The 22,796-nt window shown below is 41.6% G+C and overlaps 1 protein-coding gene across 5 annotated transcripts in view; it reads left to right on the top strand.

The window, feature by feature from the left end:
- LOC146515914 (solute carrier family 66 member 2) overlaps positions 1 to 22,796 on the top strand; it is a 159,232-nt gene that overhangs the window by 66,148 nt on the left and 70,288 nt on the right. For 3 of the 5 annotated variants that reach the window (XM_085165505.1, XM_085165504.1, XM_085165503.1), the window contains exon 5: positions 9,199 to 22,638. The exons of 1 other annotated variant lie outside the window; for it this stretch is intronic. In XM_085165505.1, the coding sequence (XP_085021631.1) occupies positions 9,199 to 9,373 (175 nt within the window). In that variant the 3' untranslated portion in view covers positions 9,374 to 22,638. Of the gene's footprint in view, positions 1 to 9,198; positions 22,639 to 22,796 lie in introns of those variants that run through there. One more of the 5 variants, XR_014874952.1, reaches the window with a different exon arrangement.

The following is a 22,796-nucleotide window of genomic DNA, read 5'->3' as shown; positions in this document are numbered from 1 at the left end:
AAATGTCACTCAGCCCTGCTTCCTGTCGTAGCGTTCCACTTGTCCACTCTGGGCGCTTAGAGGAGTTAATAGGTGGCCTGACAGCGCTCGTTCAATACACAGTACCATTACTGCGAGGCTCACATACCGCACAGCCACAGCAAAGTGCAATCAGACCCCCTCTCTGTTTCTCCATCTCTCTCCTGTCACCTCCATCACCATCAGGGTGGCTTCGTTTCTCACACCTCTTCAGATTTATCATTCCTCTGCCTGGTTACGTCGTCATCCATCTCTGGGAATTTTCTTCATTTTATCTCCCGTATCCCCCTGTGTCCACGTCCACACATGAAAACACACAGTTCAAGATTTCACCCTTTCCTCTCCCGTTTTTAGCCTCTTAGCTCAGATGAAGGTGTTTGGTCGTTGAATGAAGCTGAGAATGTGAGAGAAAATGTGCATTTTAGCACACCCTGTTTCTGTTTCCCTTTTAGTACAATTTAACACAAAGTGGTGATGTTGAGTTGTGTGTGTGACAAAGCTACTCACTCACTTAGTATTCTCAATCAATAGCATAATCACGCCTTTTCCCTGCGGGCACTCAAAGCCTTAATCAGGACCAAGTTCAATTGTTTGTGCTTTCATCAACTGTCGAGTGAGCCACAAACGGCGTCTCTGCCAGATGGACCAACATGAGAGTAGCATCACAAACAGTAACATGTTGGAAGCAAGTTTGTGAGTTTGTGTGCGCGTGCCTGCGAGACACAAACGACCTCAAACTGGTGTTTTGTCTTCATTTTCCCACTCTGTTGTGCAGACTTCTTTTGTACAGATGACCCACTCTGCTTAATTACATTGTTAATGACTCTTCCTCATTAATGATGTTTGCTGTCTCTTGAGCAAAGAAGTGAGTCAAAGCGGGGCTCGGAGTATTCGGCAGGGTGAGGTTTAGGCTCCGGCAGAGAGGCTAGCCAGAAAAACCGAAGCTGTGATTCGGCAGAAGAATAAACAAGGACAGAAATAGACATTCAGTGAAATAAACCAAGAATAGTTTGTCGTCAGAGATGCAGCAGGTGACTTTTTATGTAAAATTATTTTGACCTCTAAGAGCTCTCGTGGGTGTAGTTTTCACTCACTTTCGCTCACATGTCTTGACCTATACCCAAATTTGGGTGCAGAGTCCCATTGAGCATATCCACATGACCATATACACTCACTGGCCACTTCGTTAGTTATATCTAGTATGGGGTTAGGCCCCCTCTTACCTTAAGTACTTCCTTAATTCTTTGAAGCATTAATTCATCAAGGTGCTGGAATCATTTTTAGAGATTTTGGTTCACACTGACATGATCGCCTCACACACTTGCTGCAGATTTTTCAGTTGCAACTCCATCATGTAAGTCTTCCATTCCACCACATCCCAAAGGTGCTCTATTGGATTGAGATCTGTGAAAGTCATTTGAGTGAAGTGAAGTCATTTTCCTATTCAGAAAACCAGTTTGAGATAATTTGAGCTGTGTGGCGTGGCATATTATCCTTCTGAAGATGGCTACACATTCCCAGATAGCAAAATTGGTATGGCCTAAATCTGGCTCACACAATGTGCTTACAAATGGCCCGCATACCGCAAAGAATGACAGCCCTTTGGTGGCCCAGATCTGGTTTAACAGAGGTGGCCCACACATGGGCCAGCACAAGGCCAGTTGCAGACACACTGCTGGCCCTGTGCTGGCCCAGAACAGTTTCAGTTCTGGCCCCAGATGTCAGCCTAATAATGTGTACCTTAATCAAGCCATGTAATAACAACATGTGGCAGAACATAATAGTACATAATAAAGTGTAAACTCACAAACCTGCTAACCTGCATTTGAAACGTTGGCTACCATAGCAGTATAGTATTGCAACATGGCATTTGGGTCCTCTAACAAAAATAGGAACATAAACAGTGCCATCATTGAGATACATGACACCAGTCAGAAGTACCAGCTTGGTGCCAGATCTGGGCCAGACCCGTTTTCTATGAGCTTGGCCACATAAACCAAACCACAATCGAGCAAGATGTGGCATGCCATCACATAGACAGTGCCATCTATGCCAGACCTGGCCCTTATCTGGATGACATACCACTCACCATGCCAGAAGTCAGGTAGCAGTGCTGGCTAAATACCAGCTCGGGGCCAGACCTGCTTGCTACGTGGGTTAGTCTGTAGGGTGGACATGGTCAGTAAAAATTCTCAGGTAGGCTGTGGCCAACGTAGACGTTGCTCTGTATCTGCTAAAGGGACCAAAACGTGCCGTAAAAAGCTCCCCTTACACCATCAGACCACCACCAACAGCCTGAAGTGTTCCTGCAAGGCGAGATGGATCCATATTTTTGCCAAATTCTGACCCCAACATCTAAATGTCACAGCACAAATGGAAACTCGTCAGACCAAACTACATTTTACCAGTTTTGGCGAGCCAGCGGTGTAGCCTTGTTTCCCTGTTCTTAGCGGCTGTGAGTAGCACCATTGTAGCCCATCTCCTTCAAGGTTTGATGTGTTCCTGTCAGCCTGGTTCTCCTCTGAGCTTTGACATCAAAAAGACATGCTAGCCCAGAGACCAGCTGTGCATTGGATGTTTTTTTATCTTGTTTGGACAATGTTCTGTAAACTCTGAAGGAAAATCCCAGCAAATCAGCAATTTCTGAAATACTTAGACCGACCTTTCTGGCACCAACAACCGTGCAACGTTCAAAGTCCTTCAGGTAATTGCCTTTCTTTCCCAGTTTCAACATTTCATGAGCTTCAAATATTGTGAATTTCTGTTGCAGTTATTATAACATATTTAATGGCATCACTATATATGGTGCATATTGATACAAGAGAGGAATTGTACTTTTTTCCACAAGACTTTGTGTACAGTCAGAATGGACAAACCTGTACCAGAACTGCTTTTCTTTCCAAGCTCCTTAGACTATGATGGATGACTGAGAACCTTCACAGACAAATGTACCACAACTATTCTTCTAGTGGTAACAGGACTTCGATTCCATAAGTAGAAGTTGATACAGATGATTACTGTCAGTGCATATTGCTGTGTGCATACTTCTATTTAAGTTCATGTATGTAACAAGTTAACGTGACATTAACAAGCGTTTGTTTGCTATCTGTAACGACTGCAGTGCAAATGGTTCAGAGTAGCAGCTGATAGGTCTTTTTAAATACTAATAATGAGATAACACTTTGTTCCTTTTTATGCTATGGAGAGGAGCAGAGTAAAGGGAATGACAGAGTCAGTAAAAACAAAGATGGCAGTTGTGCAGGACAATGGAGGAAGGGGAAAAAGTGGCTCAGTGAAAGGAAAAAAACAGCAGAGATAAAACAGCAAAAGAAATCTCAACGTCACTTAAGAGCCTTCTTTGAAGAAAAAGAACTTCAGCTGAACAAAAAACAAGTATTTTCCCAGAGGAATACTGGCGTCTCTGAGAGAGAGAGAGAGAGAGTGAAGTAAAAGCACAATGATTTAAAATTCCTTAGCTTGCTTATTTTTGGAGCAGTTCAATCAAACCGTTGAATGTTTACTCCGAAAGTTTAAATTGTTAGCGGAGCGTAACACACCGCTGAGACTCAGATGTGCTCTAAACAAGCACTCCCCGATCAGCCTGTGGGAGCAGTGGGAATAGCCTGGTTCTTATGAGCCTGAGCTGGTTAAACTGGACGAAGCAAAGTCAGCTGGACACTGGAATTTTTTAAAGCTTTCAGAGTGAAGTTGGTAATAAAAGACATTTTGTCACTTTGAAACTTTGCTGAGAAAAAAAACTCAATAGAAATGTGAAGAATCCTTCAGATCCAGTCAACAGCCTGAATGACAAACCTTTGAGAAGAGCACGTTGTTGCACTGATGCATGGCTGGCAGACTTCTCGTTACTGACTGAATGCTGGATTGTGCCATAGATTTTGCGTAACTTTACATATGCATAGTAAAAGTGTAACCTTCTATTTTATTTATGACAGACAAAAAATTCCCAAACTTTTAAATCGGTACCTATATGTGCAGTTTTTATGTCCTGCTGATGATTTAAATGACAGCTATTACTCTCTCCATTCAGATAAGTTAGGGGTTTCAAAAAAGCTGCCTATAGAGTAATGAAGTTGGAAACAGTTTCCAGAGGGACTCGGGCTATATCAGAGCATAAGAAGAGTCGTATATTTCTCCAGACATAAAAGTGTCCAAAGGAATCGAGTCGCAGTTGGATTATCACCGCTCTAATATGAGTGAGTCATCTGAGTTCATTGTAACAATTCACCTTTGGTATTATCCTTTGTGATCTTACGAGCATGCATAGGAGCGAGACTGTCATCTGCAGCTGATCTGTGACGAATTAAAAATGAGAAAGTTTAACCCTTCGTGTGTCATTGGTAGCGTAGCGTGATGCTGTCATCTGTGTACAGTGGACTCGTGCATTCTTCCGGTTCTTATATTAGAAATGGCTGAGATCATTTTCACTTCCTCTGGCTTGTTTGTCAAAATAAGAACACTTGGTTTAAAGGAAGCCACCTTTAAATGAAGCTATTATTTAAAAGGTGAATCATTAAAATGCGTCACTGTGCAGAAGAGTCACAAACCTGAACCATCTACATTTGGTACAGTTACACATATCTTGAATAATTTCTATGGCAGGGAAGCTTGTTTGTGTTCCTCGTCAGCCTGAAGGGAGCCCAGGGGAGAGTTTGATGCCGCTCTGCAAGGGTAGCTGAAGGATAGTGCAGGACTGCCGTCCCCACGGTCATTAGGCTGCCTGCGCTCGACACACACTCATCATCCACAGCGATCTCGCAGAGGTCTCCGTCCCGCTCGCAGAGGTCCCTCACGTTCTCTCTGGTGGTTTGGCTCGTCTTAGCCCCGTCTCTTTCTTGCTGCATGCTGGATGAATTCTGTTTTCCGCAGCCTCTCTGTCTCTGTCTCTCTGCACTCCCTCACCCCCTCCCGTGTGACCCTTTTACTGTATGTCTCACTGATGACTGATTGTCCCGGCCAGGCCCAGCCAGCTCTAATAAAAAGAATAACCTCATATTACATTCATGCCTATGGGTCTGTGCTGTTCACAAAGAAAGAATAAGAAATAGAGAGAGCAGAGAGTAGGTGGAGTGGGAGTGAGGTGCTGTAAGAGCATAGAGCATGAAGGGTAAGAGTTGAAGGAGCTTGACAGTAAATGAGTCAAGACTGCAACAAAAAGGAGAAAAGGGTGGGAAGGAGGCAAAAGCTTGATAAGGCAGTGTGAATAAATGATGGAAGAGTGCAATAAGCAGTGATGAGACGATGGTTTCTATACTGTGCTTTTCGCAAATTTTCAGATGACTTCTTCAAGGTCAGGTGTTAGGAGCAGGCTGCGACTCGAGTCTTTCTTTTCAGCCCCGTGTCTCCGACAGTCTTTCCTTTGCTTTCTCTAACTTGCTCTGATCAATCAGAAGCTTAGACTAAACTTCACTCTGACTAATGATTTTTCACTGCCTCTCCTGCTGCTTCTTAGACAGCAGGAACTTAATCAAGAAAATCAGTTTAAACTTTTCAAATGAAAACGAAAAGCTACTTTTGGCTGATAGTGTTGTTATTTTGGACTCTTTGGGGAGGCCTAATCAACAGGAGGATTGTTTGTGTGCTGTATAAAAGAAAGCATTTTAAGGTAATAATTTAATATTTTGGGAAATAAAAACGTTTGCTTGAAAAATCATTCCCTCCTTTTATGCCTGTGCGATAAATATTCACCTGAAGTCAGCGTATTTGTAGTGATAATAAGCAACTCCAAGGCCAACTGACAGAATAATCGTCTGCTGCATCTGTACAGCTGAACTGAAACTGACATGCACGATTTTAGGTTAGAGTCACGTGAAAAGAATTTTCCATTAAATTCTGTGTCGTCTTCACTTATTATTTCCATAATTATGAAGTTAAGAGGCTGTGTAGCAGCTAGATGCTACTAATCAAATGCACTGGGTCAATTAATCATGAGCTAATGGGACCACCTCTATAAAGCAGAGGGTTGGGCAGTTTGCTGGTCTGGAATATTAAGCTGTGTGTTAATAATACAATGCCACAATCTTCCCTGGAGTGGATGTCCCAGCAAATTCACCCCAACGTCAGACTGCGCAATACTCATTGCAGCAGTTTCCTGCACCTTAACAGCGGCAGTGTTGCCAACTTAGCGACTTTGTTGCTATATTTAGCGAGTTTTCAGACCCCTTAGCGACTTTTTTTCTAAAAAGCGACTAGCGACAAATCTGGCGACTTTTTCTGGTGTTATTGGAGACTTATTTATGACGACTTTTTGACGTGAAAACGCGTATCGCTCTTACTCTCAACAAGCAGCGGTGTTGCCGTGGGCACCTCGCCCGTGCCAAAGCGCTCCCAGGCAGAGGATAGTCCTCCCCCAGCTGCTATCAGGGCAGGAGACGTTCACACCTGTGCGTAGCCGCCAGTGTTGCCAACTCCTCAGTAAGGAAAATCGCTATTGGTTGTCCTAGAAGTCGCTAATTGACGTCATCACCTAATTTGCATAATTGGTCATGCTAATATAATTGTAACCTACGTTGTTGGAGAGAGAAAGAACATCGTGGAAGAGACATAAAGTGAGTAAAAAACGTCCTAAATGCATTTAGAGTTTATTTAGAACTACGAATTAAATTTCTTTTAGCAATTATTGTTTTTTAATGTCACAATTCCAACCCTGCTCCTTTATCCAGGCTTGGACCGGCAAAAGTGACCCGAAATAGGCACTCTGGTGGAGTTACTTTGTGTGTGTGTGTTTATAAGTAGTTTTAAACCTTGTGATCCACAAAACAGCATAAGAGTAAAAGAAGAACTGACTGCGTTACAGCACCCGCTGCTTGTTGAGAGTAAAAGCGATATGCGCTTTCATGTCTTTTTTCAGCGAGTTTTCAGACCCCCTAGCGACTTTTTTTCTAAAAAAAAAAAAGTCGCTAGGGGGTCTGAAAACTCGCTAAATATTAGAGATGGACCGATCCGATATTACGTATCGGTATCGGTCCGATACTGACCTAAATTACTGGATCGGATGTCGGAGAGAAATAAAACATGTAATCCGATCCATTAAATATCAAAAAAGCACCTCACAAAACTTGGCGACATGGCGAGCCGGAGCAGTGTGGTCACGTGATAGAGCGGCTGTGTGTATTTGTAGCCTGCTAGCAAACATTTCATCTCCGAGGAAGTTATCTCAGAGAGAAGTAAAGCAAGTGTGTAAGTTCATCTCTGAATGTTTGTAAAGCATTCCCACGTTAAGCTTAACAACCGATATATGGAGCAACTGCCTCTCTCTCTCTCTCTCTCTCCTGCTGCTACTTCAATCGTGAAACTGCTTAATGATCAGCTGATCGGCTTTTCTGTCGCGAGTCTCTCTTCTTTGTTTTTGGCCCATTTCTCACCAGAAAGAGGAAACCAGCGGCTGAACACCAGCAGCACTATTAAGCTTGATAAGCTGTTGTTAGAATTTATTTAATATTACTTTCTACATCAGGATCTTTTTCTATGCAGCTGACGGCTGGTAACTGTGCAGGGGCGGATCTAGCAAAGTTTAGCCAGGGGGGCCGATAGGGCATGAACAGGGAAAAGGGGGCACAAAGACATACTTTTCTTTCTTATTCTCATTTAAAATATCTAGCTTTTAATTATTTAATAATTATCTGAATCTTACACCCAAAGTTTTAATCTGATGTAAAATGTATAGAAGTCCATTACTGTATATAGTAACTGTTAAGTCTAATATACCCTAGTACTTTTTAGTAGTAGTACTTTTTCCTTTGGGAAGGTACCATCTGTGAATTCTGCAATTCTGTTGAAGAAAGATGTTGAATCTATTTAATTATTCTTGAAAAATAATTTATTTCTGTGAATTTTTTTCACCCTGCATCAAATTAAAGTTGATTACATTGATTAAGCATCATGAGGTGGAGGGTGGTTCCCTATTTTCTTTTGCTGGGAGTTTGCAACCCTATTAGTTAGGTTGCTTGATATTTCTGCTAAGTACTCTTTAAAATACCAGAATAGGGAGGATGGAGCAGGTTTAACTTTATTAGATTGATCAGTGTTGCTGATCTATGAAATATTTTGGGTGCAGTGTGTTTTTCTTACATACAGGTATAACAGAATAGCTTTAGTGTTGTTGTTGTTTTTTAACTTGAGTATGAACTTATACAAAAAGCAGCAAGATATTAAAAAACAGTTTTACTGATTAAAAAACACACTATATCGGATTCATATCGGTATCGGCAGATATCCAAATTTATGATATCGGTATCGGTATCGGACATAAAAAAGTGGTATCGTGCCATCTCTACTAAATATAGCGACAAAGTCGCTAAGTTGGCAACACTGGTAGCCGCTGCTCCCGCACTGACTGTAACGCAGTCAGTTCTTCTTTTACTCTTATGCTGTTTTGTGGATCACAAGGTTTAAAACTACTTATAAACACACAGTTTCACACACAGTAACTCCACCAGAGCGCCAATTTCGGGTCACTTTTGCCGGTCCAAGCCCGGGTAAAGGAGCAGGGTTGGAATTGTGACATTAAAAAAACAATAATTGCTAAAAGAAATTTAATTTGTAGCTCTAAAATATTCTAACTGCATTTAGGACGTTTTTTACTCACTTTATGTCTCGTCCACGATGTTATTTCTCTCTCCAACAACGTAGGTTACAATTACATTAGCATGACCACTTATGCAAATTAGGCGATGACGTCATCTGGCAACTTCTAGCGACTTTTAGGACAGCCAATAGCGATTTTCCTTACTGTGGAGTTGGCAACACTGAACAGCGGGCATGTTGGAGGGTATACTGGAGCTTCCTGGAGTCTTCATTGGTTGCCAGTCAATACATTTCTCACTCATAACCCTTCCTAACGTGGAGTTGTCATTTTTACACTTGTTGTTTTCAGTACAAATTAAACAAATGATTTATATCATGTTTATGAGTGATGAGTTAATAAGCGGGTAGGTACAGTCCAGCAGAACCAGACTAACTGTTCTCGGGTTGACGTTTAGCTTTATGCTAAGTTATGCTAACTGGCTCCAGTTATGCTAGCATACTAGCATAACTGGAGCCAGTTATGCTAGCATGCTAGCATCTATCCTCTGTCTAATGCTGAGCAAGAAAGCCAGTTTGCAAAATGTCAGTGCTTTGAGGAAAGCTCACACTTGTCTCTTTGTGTTTCCATTGCTCCAGTGTGAAAATGGTGCTGCTGTGGACAGCCGGTGACGTCTTCAAGACCACCTATTTTGTGATGAATGAAAGCCCGGCGCAGTTCTGGGTGTGCGGTTCAGTCCAGATCCTGATTGATGTCGCCATCCTCCTCCAGGTCCTGTTTTACAGTCAAGACACAAGAGCCAAGCTGGGCTGAGCACGGCTGTTACAGTGACTAACACAAAAGCCCGAGTGTTTGAGTAAGTTTCGAGGACTCTGATGACTTCACGCCCTTTACAACATGCTGCAGTGTTGATAACGTTTTTCAGTGCCAGAGTAAGGACAAATCAAAGTCAAATAGTGTGTTTGTTTTTCTTTGGTGTGTTTGTTCACTTCTTTTACTGTTCATACTATGCTAGTGTCAAACAGACCCAACCGAGTGACCTGTAAACGCCATGAAGCCAAAATTCATGCATTAGCATCTTTAATCATGCCCTAGCACCTAAATGCATTTGCCTGTACATTTGTCCTTATTTTGCTACGCGTCTCCTGAAGTGTAGTGGGCATGGAAATTGTAAGGAGGATGCATTACTCATATTGGCAGCTCACTAACGACAAATATGTGCTTCTGTAACAACCAGTAACAACCAGTCCTGCACTGGTAGGCCTCCACTGGACCCTGCTGCCTGACTGATGGCTCTCCCACTTCACACTCCTCACTTCACTGGACTGTTTCTCATGATACATAATATGTGAGCTTGTCTGTGCCTTTGCATGTGTGCGAGGTTGTCGTTCTCTCTGGTGTGTTAGTGCAGCTAAAATTGATTTTCGCCGTTGGCATCGAGAGCCGAGCCAAAGCTTCAGCATGTACATCGAGTAATCTACACAGGCCATCAATCTGTGTGTTATGTATGGTGGTTTGATTGACGTGCAGTACATGTCTCCACACAGTATACGTAGAAATATGAAAAATGTGGGCAGTGATGGTTTGCACTTTTCCTCAGCTGCAAAATGTGTTACGGGCATCGGAAACACAGCAGACTTCAGGGCAACTAAACTTCTCGAGGGGACAGTGTTACTGAATCTTTGTGCTATTCTGCCAGAGTATTTAGGTTAAGCTGTTTTTTGCTCATCTTTTCCTCATTCAAAAGGAGGAAACATTATATATATATATTTATTTACCTTGGTTATTGACTAGATGGTGTCCACACCCAGTAAATAATAAGTGTGCTGCTAACAGATATTTTAAAAAGGTCAATTTTTCGTGTTCAGTTTTCTTAAACTTCATCATTAAGTCAAATCCCTTCATTATCAAGCCCATCGTTAAAATCAAAGGTGATTTTATTTTCAGCAACAGGAAATAACTTTTCTTTTAACAATCATTTCCTTTTCTGATTGGCTCATTAATGCACTCGCTGTGATTTTAATAGGTCACTCAGTCTAACTGGTGCAGGTGGCTGATTATTCGCTTTAGTCCAAGAGAAAAATCAGCCACCTGTGGTGCAAAAATTTTTTTTTCTTTCTTCCAGTCTCGTTGTTCCAGATCAATTATGTGTCTTTCAAATTTTGTTTCCTCATTTTAAAACATAATCAGGCTTATATGCACTGATTTACCTGTAAAAAACGTAAAAATAGCTCATCATTAAAATCGTGTCTAAGATACTAACTGAGAGTCTAAAACGTAAACTAAAAGAACCGAAAATGCTTCCAGCTCATCATTTCCACAGTCTGAATGACATTTAAGCGAAACCATAGAAATCAAAATCAAAGACTCCTTTCAGACAGAACTTAATATTTCAACATAACATAACATAATAACATTTTATCTAGGGTCAGTTTTTAAAATATTAGAAAAGCAAATTCGAGCAATATTTAACCTCCTAAGACCTGAACTCTTCCACAGCAGCATTTTGAATTTCTCTTTGCTATTTGGGCTGATTGGGACCTGATGAATGTAAAAACAAAGAATTACCAGATTTTTTTATTATTATTTTTTTAAACCTGACTTTTGGTTCTGAATAAAATGAGATCCACATATGAGGACATTCGTTTTAAATTTCGATAGAACAGTGGCAGTATAATGTCCTCGTAAGTGGATTTCAGGCCCTCGTAGAGCAAAATCTAGTATTTTGGTCTTACTTACTTAGACTTAGATCCTCCCGCGCCGATCGGCGCATCGGGCGACAAGAGAACGCCATCAAATTCGGTCTATCGCGGCAGTTGTTGCTTCATCCCATGACAGTTCGACTGAACGTAAATCTTCAAGGAAAGTCCTCCTCCATGTTATTTTAGGTCTTCCTCGCCGTCTCTTTCCATTCTTCGGGTTCCACAGAACCGCGACACGGTCAGGTCTCGGGTCCGGTAGCCGAAGGATGTGACCGGCAAATCTGAACCGACGCTTGGTGACTTGGACATGGAGCGGCTCTACTCCCGCACGGCGATATACTTCTTCATTGGTAACGTGATCCCGATATGTGATCTTGAGCAGCCCTCGAAGACAACGTTGTTGGAAGACGTCAAGATGGCGGTTGATCTTTGCAGTTGATTTCCAAGTCTCCGCTGCATACAGTGCCGTCGGTATAACGATGGTCTTCAGGAGCCGCAACTTGGTTGATAAAGGCAGTGCGGTGGTCATCCATGTATTTTGGTCTAGACATGTGGACATCACATTTTGGGTTGTATTTTGGTCTAGACATGTGGACATCACATTTTGGGTTGTATTTTGGTCTAGACATGTGGACATCACATTTTGGGTTGTATTTTGGTCTAGACAACCCAAAATGTGATGTCCACATGTGTGGACGCCAGGTCCTAGGAGGTTAATGAATGATTTGCTTCTTAGTAAAGCTTAATTTAAGACTGGTTTGCCCTTATTTAAGTGGATTCGGGCCAGTGATTCGGAAATCCAAAGTTAACAATGGATCCTGCCAAAAATCAGCAGATTCTGAATGCAGACGTCTTGCAGTGAAGTTCGACTCACAGGAGGAACATCAGCTGAAACCTCTGGAACAGCCGTGCAGTCTCTCAACCTGAACAACATGCCGTGTGAGCCCTGTCTCACAAAATGATCTGCAAGAAGACGGGCTGATAGTTCATGTGTGAAGGATGACTTGTAGCTGACGACATCTCTCAGGGTTCCCCGACTTTTATATAAAACTGTACATCAACTAATGGCTACAAAGAAGTCGATAAAAGAGAACGACTCCCTGTTGTCTCTCAGAAAGTCAGACCCACTTTAGTGTCTCAGCTCACATAGAAATGTGCTGCTGGATGGGGCAAAGTTTATGTAATACACAGAAAACGTGCTAACCTTTGGTTTACTTCCTTCATGCTTCCGTGTAAAAGCTCCGATGAGCTCGGCTTTAGAGGCGGCTGGAGTGTTTTCCACGAGGTTCACGTTCTCACATCTTCAGTTTGAATGCGCTTTCTGTTTAATAGGTTTTGGGGAAACCTTGCAGCCATAACAGAACCAGTTAAACTCTGCATTCTCTGCAGCTTATAATATGCAAAACAGTTCACATGTACTTTATTCAGAGGCTCTGTCTATAATTGAAACAGCAATTTAAAAATATAGCCTTAAGGTTAGTTGTGGTTCTGTTACCTACTGCTTGATAGTTTCCTCCTACAAAAACACTGCAGGGTCAAATACATCAGTCCCAGCAGCTGATCAGTACTCGGAACAGGTTTCTTTTGAGTTTTCCACTTGCATGATTTAATTAAGTAATGAAGTTTCAAGCTGATTAAATCTTCCACACTTTTACCTCACCAGTTTCCATTAGTTGATCTACACCTGTTTATCTCAGTGAACATCATATTTAAATTACCCGCTTTTGCTGTTATGGTTTTTATAATGAAGGCAGCAGCAGCCTGCAGCAGCCTGCAGCAGCCAGCAGCAGCCTGCAGCAGCCAGCAGCAGCCAGCAGCAGCCTGCAGCAGCCAGCAGCAGCCAGCAGCAGCCAGCAGCAGCCTGCAGCAGCCTGCAGCAGCCAGCATGTCGGTACCATTAGCTCAATAATAAAAAATATTGTTTGGTCTGCTTTAGAAACAGACCAAGTTTGCATGCATTCTTCAAATCCACATATCTCAGATCTGTTTGCCATATTGTAAGCTACATGTGGCTTATCGCCTCTATCCTGCACACCACAGTTGTATTTTGTTCCAGTTCTGTGTCATGTATGCTCTTATCATCAGATGTGTATCTTTATATTGTTTTTCCTCTGCAGAGGCTCAGAATAGCACCTGCACCGACTGTAGCCTTTTCCTCTCAAGGACAGCAGGACAAATGAACACACACACACACACACACACATACACACACACACACGCGCCTCAGCTGTGATAATCAGTGAAGTTCACATGATGGTAAATCTACTTGTTGCCTTTCTGCATGCAGAGGGAGGATATGCTGTGTAACAATAATAAGCCAAAAGATCCTTTCTGTTGAGCCAAAAGTACAAACAAAGTAACTTTTCACTGGAATATAACGAATATAATGTAACTCTGATGTAAAATGTAAGAGTTTGTGACATTATACAGAAGTGACATCAAAAATACTGCAAAAATGTTAATGTCTGAACGTTTTACTGTCTTATGGCAGCTCTATGTATGTATGTGAAATATTTATCATCATCAAATATAAACTATTTTGAGTCCATGGTGTAGTGCTGTGTGCTTCTCTGTGAACTCTGTGAATGTGAAGCGTGTGAAGAAGAAAGAGTTTGACAGACAGAATAGAAGCCTGGTAGTCTGAGTGATTAGCTTTAACATGGCTAAGATCTAACATATAACATTTCCAACAGGTTAGCTAGAAACACCAGACGTGAACCACGTATATGTTCTCTACATTCCTACACAGTAGATATCTTTTCTACAGAACAGGTCCCAGTCGAGCTGTCTTGCAGTGAGATAAAGTGCAGAGGGAAAACCTCGAATTCTTTTATTTAAAAGGATTGAGCACCGAATAAATAATGAAAAAGACTGAGGTAGAGTTCAGACTTTTCTGTTGCTGAACGCACAGAATTGAAGATCTGCGGGTTAATTAAGACTCGTGTCCCTCCAAGGCTTTAATCCCCTCTACCTAATTCAACATCACACACGCAGATGGTTACGGCATCGCTTGGTTCAAGATAACTCACAGCAATAACGAGGAGCGCTGCAGCGTGGATAGTAAAATATTAAGGAAGCTGGCTGTTGGACAAGGACAGAATGTGTGCTGCACCTGTCGGGCTCTAGCAGACCGTTACATATTCCATATGCACGGGGTACGACCCCCCTTGGTCGTGGCGTGTGGATATTTCTTTAAGACACCCGGCTACGCCCCACAGCTCATGTGTAAAACAGCTGTGCTTTCAGTGGATTCATGCTTTGGCCTGGCTTGTACATCCATTAATAATAGATGAACTGGAATGCAGGCTTGAACTTGAACGCTGTATCTGATCCTGATACCTGTAACGTGTGTCTCATTGGTATCACATAGCATGATGGCAGTCATGGCTTTGTCTATGGGTTTTAAAATGTTTCATCATAAATCTCATAATGGATCTATCTGACCACCTGCCATCCATCAGCTGGTAATTCCAACACGTCTTTACAGTGGCTTGTTTTAATGATGGATGAGGTGGGCTGAAATAGTTCACCTGCACCCCGTGTCCATGAGGTCTGCTCTGCTCCGGTCTGCTCCATTTATTAATGATGGTGTGTCGTCATGCAGTAAAAGGAAGTGCACTTTTCATCCCCATCGAGTGTTCCAGATTTCATCTACTACCCATGTGGAAAAGATATTTATAAATCTTATAAAGTTTGTATCTGTCTTGTGTGAAATTTGTATGAAAAGCATACAAGAGTGAAAACAGATATAAGATCCCTTGAAAAATTATATAATGAAACTTGTATGTTTTGGATACTTCCTAAAACAATATATGAAAGTAATGAGAAAGGGGCCACTTTCATGAATAAATCGTGTAAGTTTTTACTATTTCTTTTCCATATGGGTAGGCACAGAAGTTATTGGCAGCATAGGTGACGAATATTGAATAATAATGAATACACCATGTTTCTTAAAACACTGATTCTTGTTTATGTGTTACAGGATAACTGTCCTTATTGTTTCTACCCTCGTGTTGTTCATCCTCTAGTTCTTTACATATGCTTCTCCTGGCTGTTACACAGAGTTCCTGTTTTATTTTGGTAATTATTTTATTTGCTTTTCTTCTATTGTTTTACTTCCTGTCTTTGTCCTAGTTCTCTGCTGAGGTTAGTTTCATGTGTCTTGTGCTAGTCATTCAGTTTCTATTTAAACACATCAGCCGCTTAATTAGCCATACACCTGGTTAATTGCTTGTTAGCATAAATATCTAATTAGCCAATAACACGGCTGTGACTTTAAACATAGCATGGTTTTTGGTGCCAGACGGATTGGTCTGAGTATTTCAGAAAGTGCTGATCTGCAGGGATTTTCCCATGAAACCATCTCTATGGTTTACAGAGAATGATCTGAAAAAGGAAAACTATCCAACAGTAACAGTAACCATTCTAGCCAGAACGGGAAACTGAGACTGTAACTGTAACTGGACAATAGAAGAGCAGAAAAAATCTGCCTGGTCTGATCAGTCGCAATTTCTGTTGCAACATTCACATGTTAGAGTCAGAATCTGATGTAAACAACTCTGCCTTGTAGCAATAGTTTTTGGCGTAAGTGTGTTGGGGATATTTTCTCGCCACACCTTCAGTACAAACTGATCATTTTCTAAACACCACAGCCTGCTGAGTATTACTGCTGAACATGTCCATCCTTTCATGACCACAGTGTACCCATCCTCTGATGGCTGCTTCCAGCAGAATAACACGACGCTCAAATCATCTCAAACTGGTTTCTTGAATATGACAATGGCCTCCATAGATCTCAAATGGACTCCAGAATCACCAGGTCTCAATATTTCTTCATATTTCTGACATCTTTCCTTCCACGTATCCAGTTTGTGGAGCCACATGCATGTCTTTGGACTGTAGTAGCACGCACACGCAGGAAAGCACAAACTCCACAGCGTTTTCAGCCAATCAGTGGATTTGACCTTCTTGCTGTGCTATCAACCCTTGTGTAGCTGTGTTTTACAGCAGCGGTCCCCAACCGTTTTTGCACCACGGACCGGTTTATGCCCGACAATATTTTCACGGACCGGCCTTTAAGGTGTCGCGGATAAATACAACAAAATAAAACTAGTACCGGTACCAAAAAAAGAAGATTTATTCATAACACACGTGAAAAGACCCAGGAAAACCGAGTTAACAATAAAAACAATAACAAAATAACGCTCCGTGCTTGCAGCCACTGTGATGCTTTTGACCAAAACAGGTGCAGCTTGATGACAACATGCGCTATCGCGGTACAGCAGTATCCGGTCTTTAAGTCTGACCTTATTAGCCATCTCTGGGCCCAAACTCCGCTGCAGGTTCCAAAGTGATCAGCGTTGCTGCTTTACCAGGTGTAACAATTAAGTTTAACATCCAGGCATCCATGAAAACACAATTTATGAAATTTAACGGAGTTAGAAGTTAGCAGGAAGTTAGCAGGAAGTTAGCTCGCTAGCTTCCACCTAAACATGATATAGCATGTTCTGACTGAGAGATTTCTGAAAAATTCAAACGTACAGCTCTGCTATCACTTCCAACATAAATGAAGACAGAAAACTAAACAACAGTGACGTTTGTAGGGTTAATGAAGTTGGGCTAGCTGCTATATAATGATGTGCTACGTGGTAGCTAGCTACACAGCTATGTTAGCATAAACACAGTGAAGCTGGAGGATGAACGCTAACTTTTTTCCACTCGATAAAAGTTAACGTGAGCGTTCACGATGGTTAGAGACAAATGCAATCACATGGCAGGATGCTGTAAACCAGCGGTCTCCAACCTTTTTGCACCACGGACCGGTTTATGCCCGACAATATTTTCATGGACCGGCCTTTAAGGTGTCGCGGATAAAAAAGAAGATTTATTCATAACACACGTGAAAAGACCCAGGAAAACCGAGTTAACGATAAAAACAATAACAAAATAGCACTGAAAACCGATTAAAAACCCTGAAAACCAGATATTTCACACCTGAGCCTCAACTTTCGCGGCCCGGTACCAAACGACTCACGGACCGGTACCGGTCCGAGGCCCGGGGGTTGGGGACCGCTGTTTTACTGTATGTCTATATTGGTTGAGCAGCATAAAGATGCAGTTGTACAGTTCTCTCCCATAGTTCTCATTCTGAAATTAAAGTTTGATAGATCCTAAATCTTTATTTCTTGTCACATTTTGATGTAGCCTAATGATTTGGCTTAAAATAACCTACAGGTTCGACCGTTCATCATAACACTTAAATGCTTCCTCGACCGTAGCCAACAGTTTGATGTAATGCACGATCCAAACTACCATCAGCAGCTGCAGCGGCGTCTCCTTTCCAAAGTTATCCCTTATTTGGATAACGGTGTGCACTTTAATCAACAGCAGCCAGATGTGTTTGTTTTGAAAAGCCTGTCTTACATCAGCTCAGCATAATCCCTAAAAGGACATGTTGGAAAATGGACAACATCCATGTGAAGGTTCCCCACTGATTACTACAGAGGATTCATAGGACATTTTCTTCATCTTTTACCTTTTCTTAGGATATAAATTAGGCCAAAAAAAATTCAGCTTCTTATCCTGTTATCAAGACTAATAAAAGCATTTTACTGCTCGTTTCCTGTACAAACAATTTCTCACAATGACCCTTGGCACTTCTTTGGTCAAAGAGTGGAGGATAATGCACCAAGACAAGAGTCTTCAATGACAGATGGACAGACAGAAAAAGTCTTTCTGTATTTTGTAGAATTTAATAAGCAGATGGTCGTCCAGTCTGGGATGCTCTATAGCCTGGAGATTGAGCAATAAGTTGGAGGAAAAAATCAGAGTAAAATGGAAAAGAGGAAGAGGACGATTCTCTGCTGGCTGCCCTGTCATCACTCACAGAGCTGATGACATTGAAAACACAAGAGTAACGTGCATGATGTATGAGGCACCTGAGGAAAAGACACGAGTCAAACTGTATACTTTTGGGAAATGCAGCATATCCAGATGGCTTGGGTTTAGGGCCGCCTCGTGTTCCTGCAGAACGGGACAGTCAACCCCCCAGGTATGTAATGACAGGCCGGGACAGGATCAAACCCTCAAGATGGATGAGGTTGTTCCAAGGTCACAGACTGTGGAGAACAGAGGAGGTGCAGGGGGGGGGGAGAGAAGGACAAAGTGTAAAAAACACTCAGGAATCTTTAAAACTTCAGGTTGGAGAATTTAATGAAATCAAAAACTGACGTTCTTCCACCCTTCGTTTAAGAAGATTAAAAAAATCATCTGAAACGTCCACGTGAGGTTTAAACTTGTACTCCGTGACAGATTGCAAGTATCGACCTTATGTTTGTGTTTGACGGTGGAGGCATCGCGTGGATCATCATGGATCGAGTGAATCGTGTCTCCTGATATGGCAGAACAACATCGCTGAAAAACAAGTAGGAGATCCTCAAAATGATGATTATACTGAACACTGTATCCCAACTTCTGTGCAGATTAGATATGGAGACAGTTAGTGTCAGTGCATCAGTTTGGTAAGACTCTAGCATGTAATCCAGATTGTGGTTACTCTTTGGGCGGCTGATGGAAATAAAATAAGCAGGAAATGATTTAGTACACTTAAATTCTATGTAATAATTTTTAATATTAACACATTCTTTAAACAGTTTGCAGTGCAAACAATCTATTAATCAACAAAATCATCACGTCAGAATGCTGCACATGCTGCTCAAAAGTCTTGAACCGCTGCTTTTTCATATTTTCCAAGGAGCCAGACTATGGATTAGATTGTTAAAGTGGTCTTGAGCAAAGGTTTGCGAGGTTTTCTGCAGTTTTTCTTTGGACACTGGCTGGTTTTTGACTTATTTTCAGTTCAGCTCTTTTGTGTTCCTTCCTCTGTTAATATCACTGATCTGTGAACAGTGTTGGGAAGGTTACTTTTAAAATGTATTCCATTACAGAATACAGATTACATGCCCCAAAATGTATTCTGTAACGTATTCTGAATACTTTGGATTACTTAATATATTATCATGCTGTTTACAACTACATGAATGTACTATTGCTGTGATTTATTACTGTTACTGAAGGTCCGCGGCTCCGAACCGTAGTAAAGGGACCTCTGGCTAATACGGTGGGTTCTGTGTCGGGCTCGTAGCCGAAAACTAGCTTTACTTTGTTGTCTGGGTCAACTTTGCTAGCAGAGACAGAGAGAGGCGTTGAAAGGCTGCTCCAACAGAACTTATTGTTTCAGAGGAAAACACGAACACGGTGTACAGTCGAGTCTTAATAGCTTACTTACAACTGGGCTCGTCAGGCTCTCTTCTTGGCTGCAGTGGTTATTATTATATTTACATGCTTCCAGCTCCCGTTTCTGCTCGATGACAGCTCGTACTTTTCCTTTTTCTCCCTCCCTCGCTCACAGACACATAACGTGTATGGCAGTCCATTCTCCCTGCAGCACGGACTACACTGCCTATGATGCTACATTCTTTAGAGCTATACCTGTAGCATTCTGCCTATTAGCTTAGCACAACAACAACAAAAAGGCCTCTCTCACCCAGGAAACACGCAGAGAGAGAGAGCGTCACCCTGTAACCATGGCAACCGCAACGCTGCCGCCTGGAACAACAGAACGTAGCTGTCAAACAAAACCCAAACAGTCCTGACCCGCCACAATATGAAACAGGGAAGTACCGCCGTGTAATCCATTTATTTCAACAAAGTAACTGTATTCTAAATACCACCTTTTTAAACGGTAACTGTAACGGAATACAGTTACTCATATTTTGTATTTTAAATACGTAACGGCGGTACATGTATTCCGTTACTCCCCAACACTGATCTGTGAATCATTTAAGCATAAAGAGGTGTCAAACTTATAGGATGATACGGTGTCTGTAGCACCTTAGCAAACTATTTTAAATTGCATGCTTAGGCACTTTGTCACAAAATCATAGGGTTAGTTTCCATTTCTTTAGTAAAATTTAGGAAAAATTCCAACGATCAACGAGTTTGACGGGCATAAAATTATATTTTTGCACCAACGAGGCGATCTCCCCCTGCAGCTAAGACCTGACACACGACCTGAGAGTTGCATTTGAGCTCAAAGTTGACTCAGGAAATGTATAAACGGCTACTTTATGGAGTCACTCTATTATTCACATATTTCCGTATTCACCTGTAACCTCAACAGTGCTTAGTTAGTAAAGAATAGGCCTAAAGTGGACAGATGGTGTAGAGGCCAAGTGCCACTCAGCTCAGCACGAACAGGAAGAAATGACCCAAAAGACTGAAGCTCAAAGTCCTGATCTCAAACAGACCAAAGTGCAGGTCTCTTCATCTTGAAAACACTCTGATGGATGCTTTATGCACTGAATTCTATATGAGACGGGATGCTGCAGTCTGTTTCGTAATAGAAAGGCTTATTTTTATCAAAGTCTCCTTCGGGATAAACATTGCCCTTGCTTCACCAACTGTTCCCCTGTGGAGTTCATGTTTTTCTTTGCTCTCACTGACATTTCTCCATCTGAAGATCGAGTCCACAGATGGCCAAATATCTCTTTTTTGCATCATCTCCTTCTCACTCAGATTTATTTTGGAATCATGAGCCCAGCGACGGGGGCAGGTTCTTTTTGTTGGTGACGCCAGTTTTTTTTCTTCATATGGTGTTTTGAGCGTGCATGCCTGCAGGCTACACATCGCGCGAGTGTGCACTCATGTGGGTGTGTGCTGTCTATCATGATGGAGAATGCAGTATAGCAAGTGTCATGTTAGTAAAACGAGGACATTAGTTACAGTGGAGCCAGACGATAAACAGAAACTTCATGAAAGGGAAGATAACAGAAGAAAGTCAAGTATTCAGCAAACAGAGCTGGAGAACGTCAAGCGGAAAGTTGTTTTCCTCAAACAAAAATTTTGACACTGGCTTTAAAATGTGTGACTCAAGATTGTTCAGATTTTTTTTCACACATCCCAAAAGACATGAATTAAGGCAGCCGAACAGAGCAGCAGCAGCTTCCAACAGAATAAAGGGCAAACGTAGAACTCACAGTCAAAAGCAAAGAACTAAATGCTCGGCTTAAAGCAACGAATAATCAATAACAATGAGTTTTAAGGAAGATGGCACAACATATCAGTGCTAAGAAGAAGTCAGTTGTTCGTTATTGAAAACTCGCTGACTTCATATCTAGATAATTGGCTCTATTCTCACGGTTCTGGGTCATTTTGACCGAGCATTTCGAGTGTTTTGGTTTAATTTTGGATTGTATTCTGATTCTTGTGCTTTGTTGGTTATTATTAGAATTCTATGTTTCTGTTTCTTCTTGTTAAGGGATTCATTCTTAGGTTTGGTGTCTCATGTTTAGTTCTGTGTCTACTCTGCGTCTTTGTGTAGTTGTTTCTTGTTTCCTGTTTTCTGTTTTATTGTGAAGGTCCGTGTCTTATGTGAGTGTATTCACTTTTGCTTCCCTTGTCTCGTCTCGTCAATTACTTCCAGCTGTGTTCCCCACCTGTGTGTAATCTCCCTCTGTCATCCTGTGTTTCCCCCTGCATCTGTCTACGTCTCCCTGCATCTCCGTTTGTGTCTCTACGTGTTTAATTCTTAGTTTTCCCAGTTAGGTTTTTTCAGTTCTGTTCTCGCCATCCTTTGCCTTTTGTTGTACGTCATCCTCCTCAATAAAAGTCCACTCACATCACTGGTGCCTGCGTCTTGGGTCCTTTAATAAATTACACACGGCTCGCCCCGCTGGCTGTGATATCTATTTTTTAAGTCAATACTATAAGAGATTTCTTACTGGCTTTTACTGACTGTCTATATCAATACCGTTATAGTTATGGTACAGTTTTTTGACGCCTGTCAAAGTGGAAAATTGCAGGTCACCAAAAGATATACAGATTCTTGTGTGATATGAAGAAAATTACCCCCACAAAGAGGAAACAATACAGTAAATAATGGGATCAAAATGGGTGAAATTGATGGAAAGTGATTGTCAGAGACCTTTGTTCATGTTTCCAGTATTTCCTGTCATGTTGATGGATGCACTTCACTGAAACCCAAATGACTACTAAACAAAACGGCAACTAAATAACAGCTTATACAAGGACAGGACAATACATGAGAATAAAAAGACTTTTACATAAACATCAACTTCCTTTTACTCACATACAGTAGGCAGAGCGTTGAGAAGGTCACACCGCAGTGAAATATATATCTAACGACACCGCTTTTGACAAGCCATGCCACTTTTTTCCTTCATTACTTTTCAGGACTATTAAAAACACATTTCTGAAGAAGAAAATGAGATTTAAGCTCTGCGGTAGTTCTGCTCTACTGGTATATTGTAAAATAATTGAGTTTTTTAGTAAAAGTCTCTCTCTGACTTTGTAATGGGCATGCACAGATATGACAGAAAGCAAAAAAAAAAATCACTGACTCTGCAACTTTACCATTGCATAAAATCCCCCATTGTCATTAAATTGTTGGGTTATGCTAAATCATCCTCGATCAGAACTGACACTAGGACAAACAGTCCGTCCACCCGTCCGTC

This window comes from Neolamprologus multifasciatus, chromosome 7 (genome assembly GCF_963576455.1).
Source record: "Neolamprologus multifasciatus chromosome 7, fNeoMul1.2, whole genome shotgun sequence".
In the NCBI taxonomy this organism is placed as follows: Eukaryota; Metazoa; Chordata; class Actinopteri; order Cichliformes; family Cichlidae; genus Neolamprologus; species Neolamprologus multifasciatus.
This window is presented reverse-complemented; position numbering and strand designations above follow the sequence as displayed.